This window comes from Acytostelium subglobosum (genome assembly GCF_000787575.1).
Source record: "Acytostelium subglobosum LB1 DNA, scaffold: scaffold4, whole genome shotgun sequence".
Taxonomy (NCBI): domain Eukaryota; phylum Evosea; class Eumycetozoa; order Acytosteliales; family Acytosteliaceae; genus Acytostelium; species Acytostelium subglobosum.
Genome location: NW_012236528.1, coordinates 987599 through 1005893, shown reverse-complemented (window position 1 = coordinate 1005893; position 18295 = coordinate 987599). Strand labels below are relative to the sequence as shown.

Sequence of the window (18295 nt, the reverse complement as noted above, 5' to 3'; positions counted from 1 at the left end):
TGACACAATCAATCAATTCCCAAAGAATGTACACTGTTAGGGAAGGAGTGTTACTTGGAACCATCATACAGAATGATGATGACTTTGAAGTGATCAAGGCGTTGTATATGGGATCAAACTTTGGTGACTCTATAAGATTGATCTTGCCCAGGCTTGTACAGTCAATGGCTGGCACTGATGAATTACAAGAGTTACCAGCAACCTTGGATCAATTGGATAAAGATAGAGTGTTGATCCTAGATGCACAGACCCATGTATTCCTATTCATCGGATCACAGGTTCCAACAGACAGTTCACAAGCCCTCTACGCACGAAACTTTATCCAAAARGCAAACATTWATCAAGACTTCCAATGCCATATGTCCTAACATTCAATGTAAGTCCTACTTATCGGATATCGGATATCGGATGCTGGATGCTGGATATCATCACTGATCAATCACTAACTCACTCATTACACTTTAGGAACTGGAGCATAGTGTAAGATGGTTAAAGTGTAGACTTGGAGATAATGACAATATGTTGGAAGAGTCTTATCTGCAGAGTATAACATCAATTTGAGTAAAGGACGTCCCTTACACAGAAATACAAACGATTGATTGACTGATCAAAAAAATTGGAGAAAACATTGCGAAGAGACACCCACACAACTTTTCACAATGTTTTCTTGGCGATTGTGTTTGGCTTGGCATTCAATTCTAAGTGATTTCTCATTCAACAGTGTGGTGATGAAAGGATCTCTAAAGTTGAGAATCTCTCAACATCATGCTACCAACTTTAATTTAAGGAGTGAGGTTTAAAGAGTTGAGTTCATTCATTCATTGTTGTTCATTCAATTAATCAATTAATCAACCAACTAGATTACTCTACTTATAAACATCATACTTAAGTGTTATCGTTGTTATAAGCATTATCTATATATCAACTGGATATTCCACCTTCAACATCATCGTCAACATTAGACAACAACAACAACATCAATAACAATAACAACAAAATGGGAAAAGGACAGAATAATATTATAAAGTTGGAAGGATTCAATGTTAGAGAGGTACCAACAGTCATTGCCAATATGATTGATGTTGGTGTGTCCAAGGAAAATAATATTACATTGACAGATAGCAAGCCATTTGAACTGTCAGAGTATATTGTAATTCCAAGGAAGGTTACTGCTCTTATTGCCAAACAAACCAAGTTACAACAGATACAGAAAGTACAGCAGAGGAAACAGGGAAAGAAATCAATTGACTCCAATATTAATAATAATAATAATAACAAGTCAACAACACATATATTATCAGCTGAAGAGTTGGAGAAAATGTTTAACTTTAATCAAACAAAGGACGCACTGGATATTGCCAACAACTACACATCTTCCTCAACTACTTCAGATAACAACAACGATATGCCAACTACCGATCCTCCACCTCCATCACCTCCAAGTGAGGATATAATTACATTTGAGATGGATGATGATATTGCCACTTCCTCTTCTTCTTCCTCCCCTTCCACTTCTACCGATTCCACTTCCGATATAACTACCACCATCACTACCGTCGAGTCCGACGATTCAACTACTACTATTATTTTTGAAGAACCAGCTGAACTGGAAGATGATTGTTATGAAGAGAATGTTACATTTGCCGAGCAGAGTGATGCTGGAGACGCCTGGGAACTGGAGTTTTATGGTACCAAGTTGTTTGGTACAAGACTGCGACAGACCAACAAGTACAAGATGATGAGAATCAAGCGTTTCTTTGTAAAGTCCTACGACCAAGCCCGCGACGCCATCAGATCCAGCAACATTGCTGATCAGTGTGCCGTCGAGAAGCAGTCCAGCTCAGTCAGAAAGAGCAACCGTCCAACTTATGGTGGTCCTACCGACCCTTCCTACGAGAAGCAACTTCGCGACGCCATCTCAATGTCCGCCGCCGACTATGACCGTCAGGTCCGCACTGCCCGCAACCCACTCTCCCAGGCTCAGATCAACGACATTCTCAACCGTGAGCTTACACCAGAGGACTATGAGCTGCTCCTTCTGCTGGACACCACTGTCAAGCCCAAGACCACACCCACCTCTGTCATGTCCTCCTTCCAGACTGTCCGCTACTCTGCCTCAAAGTACGAGTTTGACACATGCATGGTGTGTCTGTCCGAGTTTGAGGAGCAAGAGTCTCTCACATTGCTGCCCAAGTGTAACCATATTTTCCACGCCAACTGTATCACTAACTGGCTATCTCAATCATCAAGAAACTGTCCAATCGATGGACTGCCTTGTTATGATTGTTGAATAAATCATATAATTAAGTGTGTACATAATTTAACTGTTTGATTTAGTGTCAAATTTGTGATAAATTTGTCAAAAAACGAACGAATGTGATTGAATGAAAGACGAAGAAACACTTCATTCATACCCATTCAATCATAGATAATACTAAACACATAAAGAGATAAGATGGCCGAAAGAGGAACATTTAGCAGAGGAAGAGGTGGAGGCGGTGGTGGAGGAAGAGGTAGAGGAGGAGCAGGTGGTGGTGGAAGAGGCAGAGGAGGAGCAGGAGGCTTTGGAAGAGGTGGCGGTGGTGGTGGAAGAGGTGGAGGTAGCTCTGGCAACTATTCAGTCGCAACAAACACCAGATGTTATAACTGTCAAGGAGAGGGTCATCTGTATGTACAATAGTTGGTTCATTTGACTCAAGTCATTCCATTAATCAATCATTCAATCTCGTCATTCGAATAACTAGTTCAAAGGATTGTACAGAGAAGAAGGTCGAGCAGAAGTGTTTCAACTGTGAGCAATATGGACATGTGTAAGTAGATCACACTTAGATGTATTAGACATTGGAAGGTGATGGTTAACATATCAATCAATCAATCAATCACATTAGTTCCAAGGACTGCGTCAATGATAAGGTGGAGCAACAATGTCATACTTGTGGAGAGTTTGGACATGTGTAGGTATCTCGTTTGGATATGAACCAGCTATCCAGACATCTAACATCATTACTAACTACAACACACTTAGAACAAAGACATGCAAGAACAAAGACAAGGATCAAGAGTGCTACGAATGCAATCAGTTTGGACATATGTAGGTCATCGGTTATTGGCAATATATAATGAACAAACTCAACATGGTCTAACACTTAACAACAACAACAAAAATATAGTTCAAGGAATTGTCCAAACAAACAAGGTGGATACACCAGCAACAGGAATGGCGGAGGACGTGACATGTCAAATGGTCGTGGTGAAGGTGGATACAATAACTATAGAGACAACAACAACAACAGGGATAACAACAAATCATGGGATAACTCTTGGGATAACTCAAAGAACAACAACAACAGGGACAACAAAAGGGATAACAACAACTCTAGATCATCAAATACAACAAGAACAAACACACCAGCCAACAACAAGCGTAAATCAGCTGATGACCTGGACGACAATGATATTACAACATTTGACGACTCTGGTGATGAGGCCACTGTAAAGGTATAATATGATTATTGATGATATATACCTGTCAAAGTCTGGATGATCCTAACATGGTGCACAATCAATCTACAACAGAAACAAAAGGTGGATCATAATGAGGATGATACACCAGTAGTTGGCAAGGAGACAGCAAATGGCGATAACTATGACAATGATGATGAGGAGAACAAGCCAAAGAAGAAGTCCAAGCAAAAGAATGCTGGTGATCTAAAGTCTGACATCAACACAACCTCTGCAGAAAGCCAGTCAATCTATCTCACCAAGAAGTATCGTCAAGAGTTGAAGGTCACTGATCTGGAAGCCAAGGTCTTCAAACGTAGGTCCGTCCTAGTCTGTCCTATTCTCTCAATCAATCACTAACTCACTCTGATACCACCATAGCCGAGTACTTTATTGAAGCTGGCGATGATATTAGTGAACTACCAGAGTTGTTGAGAAAGTTACATCCAACTTTGGATGCTCTGCCAGACAAGAGAAAGATGGAACTTAAGCCTGGCGCACCACTCGTCACCATCGTGACATGCTCCGCCACCAGAGCCATTGGTATTGGAAAGTATGTTATCGATCGACAATGTGATCTGGAACCATTCCATCTTACTAACAATCATTCTTTACAAACCCAGGGTACTGAATGACTTTAATCAAACATCAAGAGTTGGACTTTACTTTGCCAAGCATAAGAAGATCGAGGAGCATATAGAGATACTGAAGCAATATCCAGTGCGTATCATTGTTGGCACTCCAAACCGTTTGGCCAAGCTGGCAGAGGAGAATCATCTCAACTTGGAGGGACCAACATACGTCCCCAATGAGAAGCCAAAGAAGAAGCCATCGGCCAAGGACTTGGAGCAGGAATCAATGCGTTGGGTGCTGATCGACTCTTCATTCAGGACTGGCAACAACCACGACATCTTTAGAGTGTGTCCAGAGGATCTGTTCGAGTTCCTCAACACTGCTTGCTTGCCAAAGTTGGAGCAAGGTACAATGAAGTTGGCGCTGATATAGCGAGGGAGTTAGAGGAAGGAACTACATTGGTTGTTCTTCGGTCAATCAGTAAATGGTCCAAATAATCATAAAGCGCAGGTTTGAACTCCAAAGAGTTCACACGACATCAATCACCTCACTCAACTCTGGGGGTCGGGATTGACATCGCTACCCTTGTCGATCATTTATTATTATTATAGTGTCAAGTTATGTCCCATCGATTATTGGAAGGACAATATGGAAGGTCCAAACTGGGACCCAACACCAGGACACTCACAACACACTTTTACTGAACAGACCAAAGTCAATCAGTGACACGACCCATCTTCACCTCGTTCAAGGCCAAAGTGATAATCTGGACAGATTCGGAGTCCCATAGTCCAAGATTGGAGCACAAAGGTGCTATAAATCACACTTCGATAATCAATAATTATAATAGAACACACAGTTTGATCGCAGATCATCTATTTATTGGGAAGTCAATCAGTTACTCCTGCAAAGACGACAGGTATACCACACCCACCCCTCACTGGCACAAGAATAACCACCCTGGTCGTGTGGGTGGGTGGGTATGGTGTGGTTTCCCTATGAATTGATAGTTTCTCGAACCCAGAAAGGGTAAATCTTGAAAACTAAGTGTGTGGTGTGTGGGTGGGAAGGGAGGTGCAGATGACTACACTCAACCCCCACTGCCACACATACACACACTCACTGAGGTCAACCTATTCATGTCTTTCTGCAGACCTGGCACCCAGCCTGCCAGACCCCGACCCCTCACCGACGAAATAGGCAAAGTAAGTCGCGTCGGACAAGTAACGACTCCATCACGAACAAACAGTCCTCCTGTTTATGGGTAGAGGTGTATGTATGTTTGTGTGTGTGTTGGTGAGTTAGTGAAGAGAGTAAACTAAAGTTTCGCTGCACTGGCGACAAGTGAGTGAGAGGGACCCAGGCAAGTTAGGGTGGGTTGGCAAAGGATAGATAGTTATTGTTATTTGCAAGAATGTCTGTCAGACAGGACATCGATTGAAGTGACCCACTACTTTGTCTATCCCAATAATTATCTTATATACTTATATTGTTGTTTGTTGTTGTTATATATTATGTATATTGATAGGCATATTTGACTGGCTAGTCTTCAACTTTCCCCTTTACCACCATCCCTAATACTCACTACCCAATAAGTGTTTGTCCAATAGAGTAGACTGCACGATCCTGTTCAAGGTTGACAACACCTACACTATACTACACTACAACAACTATATCCTCTCCTCTATACACTTTTTTAGATATTTTATAACATATATACATTCATATATATATATATATTATTACTATCATTATAGATATATTTATAACGTGTTGCGGGTGAGGTTTAGATATTGCAAGAGCTGTCATATCTAGATTTATCGCTGGAACCGATCCAACGAAATATATGTAAGTAACATTTTTGTCAACAAATAATCCTCTATTGTATTCCTATGTTGTTCATTATTCGTAGTTTGTTGTTTTTAATTATTAATAATAATGTATTTATTATTTACTTATAAGTATGGATGAATGATTAAGAGTTTTCGTTTCGTTATTCAGAGATGCGAATGATGATTTCCGATTCATCTTGGAAATAACTCCCGATAACTTTGGTCGGTCTCCAACCCGTCCCATCAATAACCATCACCATCAACACTCAGTAGTAGCGTCCCTTCGTTTGCAACATCTCTTCACTTTCTCGTCTGCACTGTACGATCATACAACACTCACTCCACACAGATCCATCCTTCACCAACAACAACAATCATACTTCCATGTATGCCTTACCATCAATCCATTCATTCGCCATCGGCTTGCTTATTAATCACTGCACATTCACACATCACATTATTCAATGATGTCGACTGAAAGTCTGAAACTGAGTTACATAGAACGAGAGAGATGCATTCGTATTCTTTTGTTTTTACCTCTCAGTGTGTGTTTGTTTGAGAATGTCACTCAACAACAAACAACTCAACGACTCATTCACACAAGTCGTGCAGGGCTTGCAACCTCCAAACCCACGCCATCGCCAACATGACTTCCACCTATTTTTAAAACGAAGAAGCACCAAACTCCATCATCGATCACGACAAGTCTTGTTTGGTAGAGTGAGAGAGAAAGAGTGGCTGGTCCACCTCGCTACGATGACTGTCTGGCTCAATGGCTGGTGTGGATGGATGTTATCGGTGGTGTAAAGGGTTGTTGTTTGTACAGTCACTTAATGTACAATCATCCGTCTTTCAGTCATTACTGTTTTAATCATATTTCTCTTTGTCTTCCGACATTATCACAAACATCACCAACCTACTACTACTACATATATTATAACTACCTTTACACAAACTACCAATACCATTCCAAATCCACCAGTCATCATTCATTCCATTATTTATCGCCAACAACAGCAGCCACAGGACAAACAAAACTTGGAATATTAGACCAACAACAACAACATCATTCACAACAACCTTTATATCAACTTTTGGTGTTCCAACTATGATTACATCAATATATAATGATACATTCGCCTGTTAAACAAATACTTAATCAACTTTAAAACAATATATTAACTCTCTGAGGTCTCACTCATCCTTCACTCCTACTCCAGCTTTACAATCACACTATTTACCATTTCACATATTATATTATTACCCTGTTGTATTACCAACACATTGTTCCTTTAACAACAACAATTATATACCTTTCACATTCACTTCTTTGAAGTACAAGTATGTTTCCACAACTTCCAACGACAATCATGCACACAAAGCAGACACAGAGATAGACTTCCAGACAACTAACATTTAGTATATATATATTTTATAGATTTATTATAACCTTTAGTTAGGAACTCCAATGTCTGTAACAACAATGCCACCCAACAGCTGTATTGCAGGAGAGAAGAGGATTTCAATCCTCAAGGAGCTGGAAAAGCTGGAACATAGGTCAACACACGGCAAGGATTACCCCAATCGTGCTGAGGAATATACCCTAATCCAAGTCATTGGTGAGGGTACCGAGGGCACCGTTTGGAAGGCCGTGTGCAACAAGTACAAGTGTAACGTCGCCATAAAGATTGTCGACTTGGAAAAGGCTGCAGCTGACTGCGTCGAAGACTTATTGGTATGTTACAAAAAGAGATTGATCAAAGTACTTTGACACTGGAACTAACCAATTAATTATTGTAACACACTATAACAGAGAGAGGTAAAGGTAATGACTGAAAACAATCATCCAAACCTGATACAATATCATACCTCATTCTTAAATGGATCGTGCTTGTGGCTGGTACTCGATTATCTGGGTGCTGGTTCATTGGCCGACATTATCAAAGATAAATATCCAAACGGTATACCTGAGGTCCTGGCCGTCACCGTACTCAAGTACGCCTTGAGAGGACTGGAATCACTTCACACTCATCACAGAATCCACAGAGACTTCAAGTCTGACAACGTACTCATTGGCGCCGAGGGTCAAGTTGAGGTGTCAGACTTTGGCGTGTCGGCCTTCATGGAGAAGAGCCACCACGATTATAGAAAGACTGTTGTTGGAACACCATGTTGGATGGCACCTGTATGTATAGTCATTCAATCAAATGTAATAATTATACTAACATATATATTATTACATAATTTAGGAAATAATAACTGAGAAGGGATATAACCAATCAGTTGATATTTGGTCATTTGGTATTACCGCCATCGAGTTGGTAAGAGGTAAACCTCCCAACTGTGAGTTGCCACCAAACAAGGTGTTTATGTCACTATTGTTCAACTCTCCACCATCTCTCCAGGATGAGGTTGAGAAGGGAGTGATCTCTCAGAACTACAAGGACATGGTGGACAAGTGTCTGATGAAGGACACGTCCAGACGCCCCTCGGCCTCCAAGTTGCTCGAGCACAAGGTCTTCCGTCAGGCCAAGAAGTACGAATACATAGTCCAACACCTCATTAGTGATCTGCCACCATGTGAGGAACGATATAGAAAGAGCCACAGCCGTAGCACATCGCCAACGTCCTCGGCCTGCAGCACACCTCAGAACATGTCTCTGTCGGGCTCGCCAAAGAACCTGAGTCAAAGACACATGGAACTCAACCAGTTGGTCTGCAGCGCGCCAGATATCCCCAACACAATGGTGTTTGAGAGCTCAGCAATGCTGAGTAAGTCCAACTCTGCCATCGACCTAAAGAGCAAGGAGAACCCGATCGTTCGCAACGCCTCACATCCCCACGAGCTGACCAAACTCGAGAACAACAACAACTCGGCCATCAGCACACCTATCGAGCAGTCGCCCAAAGAGCTGAAAAAGTCCAAAGAGCATCGCAAGTCCCTATTTGGCCAGCTGAGCAAGAGTTCAATCATCAAGCTATTCTCGCACACTCACAAGCATGATGGCGACGAGGAGAAGCCAAAGGACAAGCATCTGCTACGAAAGAGCACCGGTACCGGTACTCCAAAGCTACATGTCTAAGTTTGTTCTCAGAGACCTTATGTATACATCCCTGTGGCCCTACCAATGAAATAAATTGCCTTGTTTCATTTCTTCTGTCGTATCCAAACTAAAGTGTATTGTAACTTATTGTTGTAGTTGTTGTTGCCACTGTTTGGTGATTGAGAATGATTGATGACGTCTATAGTCACTGTGTTATTTATATCTTTGAAACAGGGGCCGTTTAAATATTACCCTGGTATCGTGCCATGGTGTCGTTGGAAGGGTGGTCAGAAAGTGGCAACAACAAGAATAAACTAGCAGGTGACTTTAAGATTGTCCATTACCTGCTAGAAGGTTCCATTTTAAGACATATATGAGATACAATAATAAAGATATGCAATGACAATGGATTGATGCCAGTGCATTCAATGAATGAACGATGATTGTATTGGTCATATGGAGAAGAAGGCAGATGTACAGTCTTGTTGTTGTTGTAGTAGTTGATGAAACTTGTGATCACAACCTCGCGATTAGCTAACAGCCTGGACTGGCACTTGCAAGCCAACTACTTTGCTCCACCAACATGGTTCAATCACTTGCAATGGCCTTCCTTGGTTGTCAATTATCTTTGTTGAATCAAATGAGGATGCATCGATGTGGTCCACCTTGATCATTGCCAGTCCGACATTGTTGTAGCCAGAGAGGAACTTCTCTGATGATCTTGAAGGGGGAGCAGTGGATGGAGTGCTTGGATCATTGAATGGTGAAGACACTGTTGATGCATCCACAGTGATCTTGAGCTCCGAGTCCTTCTCGGGTGATTGTACATCGATCGAGTCCAACACCTTTTGTGAGAACAACAAATGATGCTCCTTTCTCGCTGGATCCAGGTTGGACTTGTTGCCATTGGCCGGTGACATGACCACGGGGAACACTCTCTTTCTAATCAGTCCGGTGTAGTGTGTCCTCGACATGAGCTCCTGGCCCAAGTAACATCCCTTGTGGAAGTCAACACCATTCAGCAGATCAAAGTTGTACTCTAGAGGAATGATCTTGTCGAATGAATAGTCCTTCAATCCTTGTGGTATACCATTCTGTGCACGATACAGTTGATATACATCCTCTGTCTCTTGATGGAATGCTGAGAGTACAGTGTTGATGGCTGTGAAAATGGAGTTGTCAGTGTCAGTAGTGTCCAAGTTTATACATATATATCATATCATCCCCATCACATACCAGAAGCCTTTGATGATGGTACTAATAATCTTAGACCCATCAATTGATGACGTGGGTCCATTAGAACTGTGCAATTCTCCTCTTTCAAATGTACAAACAACTTGTCGTCTCTAACAGACTTGTATGTCTTGTCCAACACGGTCAGGATGGAATAGTCTGACGTTGCATTCTCAATCTTGAGCTTGTTGCGCATCTTGTAGAAGTTTAAGTGCTCGATTGCACGGGTCGCCACTTCAGAGTCCACATCGATCAGTAGAGTCTCGTTTGCACTGTTGTCCACCTTGGCCACACTAGACGCCGATGATGTTATAGTTGACGCATGTTGTTCATGTAGTACAAAGGCGTCAAACAACAAACGACCACTGGCCGACAAGAAACCAGTGTACAATGATCCTGGGTTTGTATGTTGTACATCAACAAGTCTAGCAATGTTGTTTGTTGTCAATCCCTGCAGCATCTTTACAGAGTCCTGTCCAGTGACCCTAATCAATGTTCTAGAGTTTGTGATTGGTATCACACACCTCTTCAAATCTTTAATTCTATTTACAAGCATAGTTAATATTTATATATAATAGGTATAGGTATATAAGAATATAACAACAATAGAGAGATAATGAGTCAAGTGAGTGAGCGGATGTCTCTTGCTCATTCACCCAACCCCTCCATTCTCATCATAATGAGAGTAAATTAGCAAAAGGGTGATGTTCAACACCTAATGAGGGTGTGTCAATTAACTCGTTCCATCATTCCATCAAAGTATTGTTTGTGTACTCTTTACCAAAATTTAAGGCTATTATTTATGATTCTTTATTTACACGGCTAGGGATTGATTAATTTGTTGTAGGAGAACATCTCAATCAGTGAGGGATCATGTTAAACTTTAACGGACATTGGACATTCTTTAGATGTTCAACTTGTGAATACGTCTAACAGACAACCTTTGCAATTCTTCAAAGGACTTGTTTGATGATCTTTCGGCCTTGACAATGGCTTCACTTGGTGATGAAACGGATTCATCCCATGTCTTTGGTGGGACAGTGAATAACTTTCCATCTATGTTGTTGGAAGTTGGATTGGCAATGATTAGTATTGGAATGGATAAGAATAGTTTGATTAATTGTGTTTTAAATACCTTTGCCTTTCTTTTGACCCAACATCTTCATTGTTGGTCTTCCGACGCCAGTTGTGTAGAAGCGTCTAAGTGAATTGGTAATTGCAGTATTCATTGTTTTATATTAAATTGTTTGATATGGAAATATTTATATACAAATATATTTATATTGATTATTATTATATGTACAAGTAATAATGAATTATTTACAATGATTTTCAATATATATATATATGCTACTGAATAAATGAAGACAGGAACAACACTGTTGAATTAATTAATGATGCAATTGAACAACTATTGTATCGCTAATATATGATGTTGATGGGGTAGGGTACGGTAGGGCAGTTGGTTGGTTGGTTGAGGCTGAATTGATGATGATCAAACAGTGTGTTTGAGGGTGGGCGGGTGTGAGGGTGATGGATGTGGTCGGTGTAGATTGTGTTAAAGGGTGTGATGGGTAATCAAATGCAGTGCTTACACACACACAACACTCAGACTGATCAGAGACGAATAGGCTGGATGATGTTAATGATGATGCAGAGTGATAGAGCGATGTGCAGTTATAGTTGATTCAGATGCAATCGATATGTGTGGGAGGAAATTTCAATATTGGATAGATTATGTTGGCACCACTATTGATGATGTTGTTGATGAATGTTAATGATGAAGGGATGGATAGAGATGATAAATGATGCTGAGATGAGAGTATTTTGTAGTCTATAGAGGTGGTTACACTATCTCTAATTATAATTATTTATATTTATAATTATATAAATATTTATATTCAAAGGGGTATTGTAAATTGAAATATATATTGTATATATGTATAAAGGTAAATAAATCAATAATGAGTAAATATTCAAAAAATAGATTGATATAGTGTAGGACAACCCTGAGACTCACATTTTATTATTAATGGTCAATCCATTGTGTTGTTCACATCCCCAACATATTCCTTATTTGGGTTGCAAAGATTATTTTATGTTGTGTTTACCAGTTTGAGGGGTTGTTGGGTCAACAGAAGTGTCCTCCTTTTTGAGAATAATGAAGATGAAGCCTAATTGTTCTTTATGTTCCATCCCCTGCAGGTTAGTACACCTCTAGTGACACGTACTCATTACGATGGCAATTTAAAGGAATGATAATAAATCACCATTTAGGAAAATTGTATAACACATACAAGGCTTCAACAAATTCTGATTGAGTGAGTTCTTCTATCTATCCTTTAAAGATGTCCGGAGGTCAATGTCTATTCAAATCAAAACTTAAATCAAATAATGGTATTCCATGATGATGTATGATCATATATCTCTATATTTAGATATAAATAATTATATATTACTTATTATTCATTATTATTTGATATATATATGACTATGAATTTGATTAGGAATGGGGATTGAGTGCTACCTGACCATTTGTTTTTGGTTTCTCTCCAAGTCCAATTACACATGTGATCTTGAGGTCTAGTGTTCCATCGGGGAATATCTCTTCAATGATCTCGCGACACATTGTTACAAAGTTGGATTGGTAGCACTCTGGTAGATATGATTGGAATGTCTTGAATATTGGGTTGAATCGGAAGAAGTTGAGAAATACATCAATAGGCATCAGCCACTGATGTGATGTTGTATGTACTGTTGCATTCGTGAATCCACAGTCTCTCATCATTCTCTTGATGTCAATGCCATCGCCTAGCGACACCACTTGACGAATGGTCTCGGATGGATGTATCTTGGTCAAACGGAAAATGGCCTCTTCAAATATATTGAATACCTCGTTGTTGTAGGGGAATGAAGTGATGACACACTTGCCGCCAGGCGTCAGCACTCGCAACATCTCCTTAACAATCTTCTCGCGGTCAGAGAAGAAGACCAAACTGAATGCCGAATATACAATTGTGAATGTGTCGTGCTCGAATTGTAAGAACTCTCCATCCATTAGTACAGTGTCCAGGTTCTCCAGTTTCATGCTTGAGCGCTCCAATTCTAGCAGCTCCAACATTCGACGGGAGCTGTCAATGCTGGTGACCGAACCACCAATGGGAGCCAATCTTGAGGCAGCCTGAATAGATAGGGCTCCAGCCCCACAGCCCAAGTCCAGCACTTTGTGCGGTCTATTTGGCATTACACCAATCGAAATGTCCATTGCGTCGGTACAGTATGGTGACATTGTCTTGTAGTCCCTCATCGTCTTTACAAATGTTTCCAGGTTCTCGTCAAACCAGCCGTCCCTCATATCTTTCATATGTCCTCTCTCCTTATCATTGAATTGAGGTTGTATTGAACTACTTGGATTGGAGTTGATCGGAGCAAATGGAATAGGGTCCTTTATATTCCACTTGTGGACCCCTCCCATTTCTCCACTTGGTATTGAAGCTATTTCTGATATTTTCGTTTTCTTCTCCTCCTCCTGAGCTCCAACTTCATCTACTTCTTCGTTATTATTATTATTATCCGTTATAATTGATATATTAGGTGTAGGTGATGATTGTGTAGATCTTGTCATGTACTATATTTAACATTCAATTATTATTTTGTTTGTTTAATTGATATATATTTATATTAATAATATTTTTTAATTGAATGATTAATTGATGGATTGATTGATTGATTGATTAAATGAATTAGTAATAATATAATACAATGTATAATTATGTATGTGTAATGTGATGTAATTATATTATATTTATAATTATCTGATTGATTTACAAGATGATGATGTGTGTTTGTTGAAGTTGAATGAGATTGTGAAACCTCGAAGTGAACATACAAGGAAGTGCCAGGCTTGTCCTTTATCTCAATCGCAAGTTACACCTTCCCCCAACCCACAACACACTCACACTTCTTCCTCACTCACACAAACTCCAACCAACCAGGGCACCAACAACAACTATTCCAAACAAACAAAACTATAATATAACCAACTTCTCCTTCTTCTACCCTCAATTAATTAATTATTAATAATAATATGTATGATATGATATATCATGTGAAAAGAATGAATGAATCCTTTACCCATGTTTGGAATCCCAACTACCAGCGGGGTGAGTGCCGGTTGGACCACTTTCTACCTTTTTTGGAAAGAACAGCCAGGTCCTTTGTCACCCACCACACCACCATCATCACAATTAAAAAGATGTCCTTTGGAAAGCTAGCAAACTATGATGGTCAAATCAGACCCGATGGATGACACACTCACTCACTCACTCACATACCAACAAGCAATGAGGAGGAGTCTATTGTTGATCAATTGTCCTATAGAATCGTGTTGTTGTTGTTTTTTATCATCAACATGTCGTAGTCCTTGGAGCAAGTCCCCAGGAGACCGGTCCAAAGGAAGCAATTGAATGAACAGAGTGAGTGAACTTAAAGTGTTCCCACGTGGCCCCCAAGAGATTCAATCAGTGATCGGAGTTATGCCAGAACTTGGCAATGAACCAATCGAATCCATCGTCTACAGTGTAGGGTGGTGTGGGGAACCTAGGTAGGGAACAATCCAATCAGGTGATTGGATGGATGTGGAAGAGATAGTGTGTATGTATATAATGTAGTGTATCTTCATTATTTCTTCAATGGAGGTTCTTGCACACCGTCATTGTCATCATTCGATGAGGATGGACTTGGAGTGTGTCTATTGCCACTACCAGATGATGAGTTGTTGTTGCTGTTGCCACCACTATTTCCATTTCCATTGCCATTGCCATTGTCATCCTCTCTGTAGAATAGACGCTTGCCTCTTGCCTTGGAGTTGGCCTCGTGATACTGCAGACTGTTGTAGGCGCCATTTGAACTGTTCTCATTAAACTCCATCTCGGATGCCGATGAAAGTATAGGTGACACGGATGACGACGAGGAGGTCGATGTGCTGGTGGACGATGCAGACGATCCGATGGGCGCGAGTGATGTCAGTCCCAATCCACTACCACCAGCAACTGCTTGGTGGTGAGCATTGTTGCTGTTGCTGTTGCCAAAGCCATTGATTGGAACTGCCTGGTTGATGCTCATATTGATGCTTCGTAGCTCCTTGGTGGGCGTCTTGCCAATGCTGTATGATGTGGTCTTTGATGGCGTCAGTGATGAGACGCGCGCGGCCGATCCCATCGGTGAGAATATGACATTGGACATTGGCGAGGCGACTGTTGCCATAGACTGCTTGGTTGGTGTTGTTATTGGCACCTTCATTTGTGGCACCTTGTCCTTTGCCTGGACAACAGTCGACGTCATCTCTTCCAGGTATATCGCGTTGTAGAATGCAATAATATTTCCACTTTCTCCTTCTTTCAATGGTATGTCCTTGTAAGCCTAGGAAATTGTTTGATTGATTGAGTAAGTGAGTAAGTATCAAGGTAAAGATGTTTGATTGATTGATCGATTGATACATACTGGTGTTGGTATTGAAGCTATCTCTAACAGTGACTTAAATCCTATCTCCATGTTGTTTGATTTACAAATGGCATAGACGGTGCAGGCGATGGCAGTGTCCAAGTATCTATCCTGTAGCATGCGAGTATGTTCAATGATAAGCTTCAGGAGTACCCAGTTCATCTGCGCCACCATCTGCGCTGGCAGACTCAGCTCTGTTGCATAATGTTTTAGTTTGGCCTGCAGTCGCATGATAAGCTTTCTAAAGAACATCTGTTTGGTTGTGGAAGTGGATGTTAGTAGAGGACATTGTTGGAGTGGGATGAGTTGGGCTTCATACCATTAGAACGGGTGATGTTTGTTGGCCTGGAGCTGCTGGAGTTGGTGATTGAAGATTGGATGTAGTTGTTGTCGTTGTTGTGGTCGTTGATGTTGTGTTGGGCTTGGTTGGAGTGGCGCTGAGTAGCGAGGTATTGTTGGACTTTGTTGGCGTCGATGGTATGTTGCCTTGAGTCGTAATACTGCTGCTGCTTGAGTTGTATTGTGTGGCGTATAGGTACAGTGGTTCACGATATTGCTCAATGTGCGTAAAGACGAATGAGTTGGTGGTCCATGCGTATTGCTCGATGATCTTGGTCTCAATGGAGGTCAGGTGTTGAGTGAGCAGTGCGGGGATGATGCCCAGGTTGATGACGGTGGCAATGACACGCAGATGACTGTAGGGCAGTATCTGGAATCGGTTGACAAAGTAGGGGAACAGCAGCGCGTCCAGCTTGTACGCATAGCACACCATGTCGTAGCTGGTGGCCAGCAGCGATCGGTTGAACTCCTCGTTTGGCAGGAACGGCAGGGTCTTGGTGCCAGCCGACCCCTTGGCCAACTCCTGCTCAATGATCGTGCCGAGCAGCTTGTAGTAGAGTCGCACGCCGTACGTCCTCCTCTTGTTCTGGATTCTCTCGGCGCCATGCTCCGACAGTTCCTCTGAAGTGTACAGCTTGTCAATGCTCTGTGTCAGTTGCTTCACGCGATTGCTAATGTCCTGAACGGTCTCCTTCTTTGAGCCCCGTTCGATCAGGCTCTCTGTCGTGCTCAGAACATCGTCCGACTTGCTGACGGCCTTTATCCAGGCAATCATTGATAGGGATGCAGAGATGGGTGTGGCGGGCAGGTGTCCCGAGCTGTTTGTGGCCTTGCTGGGCGTGGTTGGATACTTGATCGGTGTGTCTGAGGCGTTGTTCCTTGCATGTCTGGCTGGCTGCTGGAACTTGGAGTCTGGTGTCATGGCCTTCTTTGCAGACATCTGATTGTTGTTGTTGTTGGCCTGTTTAAAGGGTGTTCCAATTGCGGCCTTGTCCGTGAGGAAGCAACGCTCATCAATATCACCACCGGCGTAATACTGTCGCTCATAATGCTTATTGAAGCTCGCCAATATCGATGAGATATTGGATGTTGAGAACACAATATCATTGTTTGATTGTTGAAGTAGTTGATCATTCACCATCTAAGAGTTATTGATTGGTTAGTCACCTGATTTGGACATGGACATGGACCGCGACTACTTACCTCTTTGACCAAGTTGGTGAATGTTGTCTTGTTGGTATTTACAAGTTCCTTGTACAGGGATATGTCTATCTTTCTACATAGATACTCTAGTATCTCGTTTGGATTGTCTGTGTGATTGTTGTTGTTGTTATTGTTGTTATTGTTATCGTTGTTGTTGTCGCCAACATGGGAGGAGGATGGGGGAAGTGGTAGACTGAGCTTGGAGAGTAGGTTCGACTTGCTGTACACTAGATTGATGCTGCATATGATGAGGTTGGTCGACTGGATAAGATCGGGTGTCGTGTTGAACAGCCTGCGCTTGCAGTACAGATAGATGTGCCAGCCAATGTCAAAGAGGTGCTCGTCGCTGAAGCGCCCCAGTGCCTGATTGCGCGCCACACTGCCCATGCCGCCACCCGCCAGACGGTCCGTGACCGGATTGAACTGGAAGCAGCTGCGATACGTGTCTTCGTACTTGCGATAGATGACGTTGAGCACGACGAATGAGACGCCGAGCTTGCGCGTCATCTCGCCCAGTGGCTGAGTGTCGCATCGGAGCATCGATACGAACGATGGTAGTATCTCAAAAAAGTCGCGCATCTTGATGTCGGCAGTTTTGAGCAGCTGTGACAGATAGACGCTGTGTGTCAGCTGCTCCGTGCTGAGGTGTGTCGACAGTGTCTTTGGTATAAGCGTATTGAATCGTTTGTTTCCTGCAACAAACAATGAACATGCTATATAATATCTTTGATTGATATCTGATGTCTGTTGGTGTTTGGTTGTGTTGAGTTGTGTGATGTGATGGTTAGTCCATGGTCCTGACTCACTCATTCATTCAGTTGATGTACGTACATCATTGGTTAACTGTATATACTCTAGTAGGTCCAATGCTATTGAGGTTGTTGTTTGGTCAACGTTTAGAGTGGTGGCAATGTCTACTAGCTTTGGTCTCAGCTCATCCATGCTGAGTAGGGCGGTCTCACCACGCAGACTATCTACTGCGGCCACCAATTCATCCATTGAACCACCCTGGCTAACTGGTTCATCATCCGTGCAACTGCTCAAATTACTGTCGCTTCTCTTAAATAT

The 18295-nt window shown here is 41.8% G+C and overlaps 9 protein-coding genes across 9 annotated transcripts; 4 read left to right on the top strand and 5 right to left on the bottom strand.

The window, feature by feature from the left end:
- Positions 1-26: 26 nt before the first annotated feature.
- SAMD00019534_025620 (hypothetical protein) lies at positions 27-365 on the top strand (the record flags this gene model as incomplete). Its single annotated transcript, XM_012901860.1, has 1 exon — positions 27-365. A coding segment is annotated over one exon (339 nt), but the record flags the coding sequence as incomplete, so codon positions are not given.
- A 953-nt stretch (positions 366-1318) lies between these two features.
- SAMD00019534_025610 (hypothetical protein) lies at positions 1319-2290 on the top strand (the record flags this gene model as incomplete). Its single annotated transcript, XM_012901859.1, has 1 exon — positions 1319-2290. The coding sequence occupies one exon, from the start codon at positions 1319-1321 to the stop codon at positions 2288-2290; it is 972 nt and encodes a 323-aa protein (XP_012757313.1).
- Positions 2291-2455: 165 nt separating this feature from the next.
- Positions 2456-4506, top strand: SAMD00019534_025600 (hypothetical protein; the record flags this gene model as incomplete). Its single annotated transcript, XM_012901858.1, has 8 exons — positions 2456-2667; positions 2745-2810; positions 2889-2954; positions 3026-3091; positions 3171-3498; positions 3577-3817; positions 3883-4054; positions 4125-4506. 8 exons carry the CDS (start codon positions 2456-2458, stop codon positions 4504-4506), a joined length of 1533 nt encoding a protein of 510 aa, XP_012757312.1.
- A 2868-nt stretch (positions 4507-7374) lies between these two features.
- On the top strand, positions 7375-8989 carry SAMD00019534_025590 (hypothetical protein; the record flags this gene model as incomplete). Its single annotated transcript, XM_012901857.1, has 3 exons — positions 7375-7641; positions 7720-8091; positions 8156-8989. The coding sequence occupies 3 exons, from the start codon at positions 7375-7377 to the stop codon at positions 8987-8989; spliced, it is 1473 nt and encodes a 490-aa protein (XP_012757311.1).
- A 491-nt stretch (positions 8990-9480) lies between these two features.
- On the bottom strand, positions 9481-10739 carry SAMD00019534_025580 (hypothetical protein; the record flags this gene model as incomplete). Its single annotated transcript, XM_012901856.1, has 2 exons — positions 9481-10112; positions 10187-10739. The coding sequence occupies 2 exons, from the start codon at positions 10737-10739 to the stop codon at positions 9481-9483; spliced, it is 1185 nt and encodes a 394-aa protein (XP_012757310.1).
- Positions 10740-11087: 348 nt separating this feature from the next.
- Positions 11088-11412, bottom strand: SAMD00019534_025570 (hypothetical protein; the record flags this gene model as incomplete). The annotated part of the gene is made up of 2 exons (XM_012901855.1): positions 11088-11239; positions 11319-11412. 2 exons carry the CDS (start codon positions 11410-11412, stop codon positions 11088-11090), a joined length of 246 nt encoding a protein of 81 aa, XP_012757309.1.
- Positions 11413-11577: 165 nt separating this feature from the next.
- Positions 11578-11871, bottom strand: SAMD00019534_025560 (hypothetical protein; the record flags this gene model as incomplete). Its single annotated transcript, XM_012901854.1, has 1 exon — positions 11578-11871. A coding segment is annotated over one exon (294 nt), but the record flags the coding sequence as incomplete, so codon positions are not given.
- An 815-nt stretch (positions 11872-12686) lies between these two features.
- SAMD00019534_025550 (hypothetical protein) lies at positions 12687-13538 on the bottom strand (the record flags this gene model as incomplete). The annotated part of the gene is made up of 1 exon (XM_012901853.1): positions 12687-13538. One exon carries the CDS (start codon positions 13536-13538, stop codon positions 12687-12689), a length of 852 nt encoding a protein of 283 aa, XP_012757307.1.
- A 1325-nt stretch (positions 13539-14863) lies between these two features.
- Positions 14864-18226, bottom strand: SAMD00019534_025540 (hypothetical protein; the record flags this gene model as incomplete). Its single annotated transcript, XM_012901852.1, has 5 exons — positions 14864-15604; positions 15686-15937; positions 16005-17165; positions 17228-17971; positions 18059-18226. The coding sequence occupies 5 exons, from the start codon at positions 18224-18226 to the stop codon at positions 14864-14866; spliced, it is 3066 nt and encodes a 1021-aa protein (XP_012757306.1).
- Between the last annotated feature and the right edge of the window lie 69 nt (positions 18227-18295).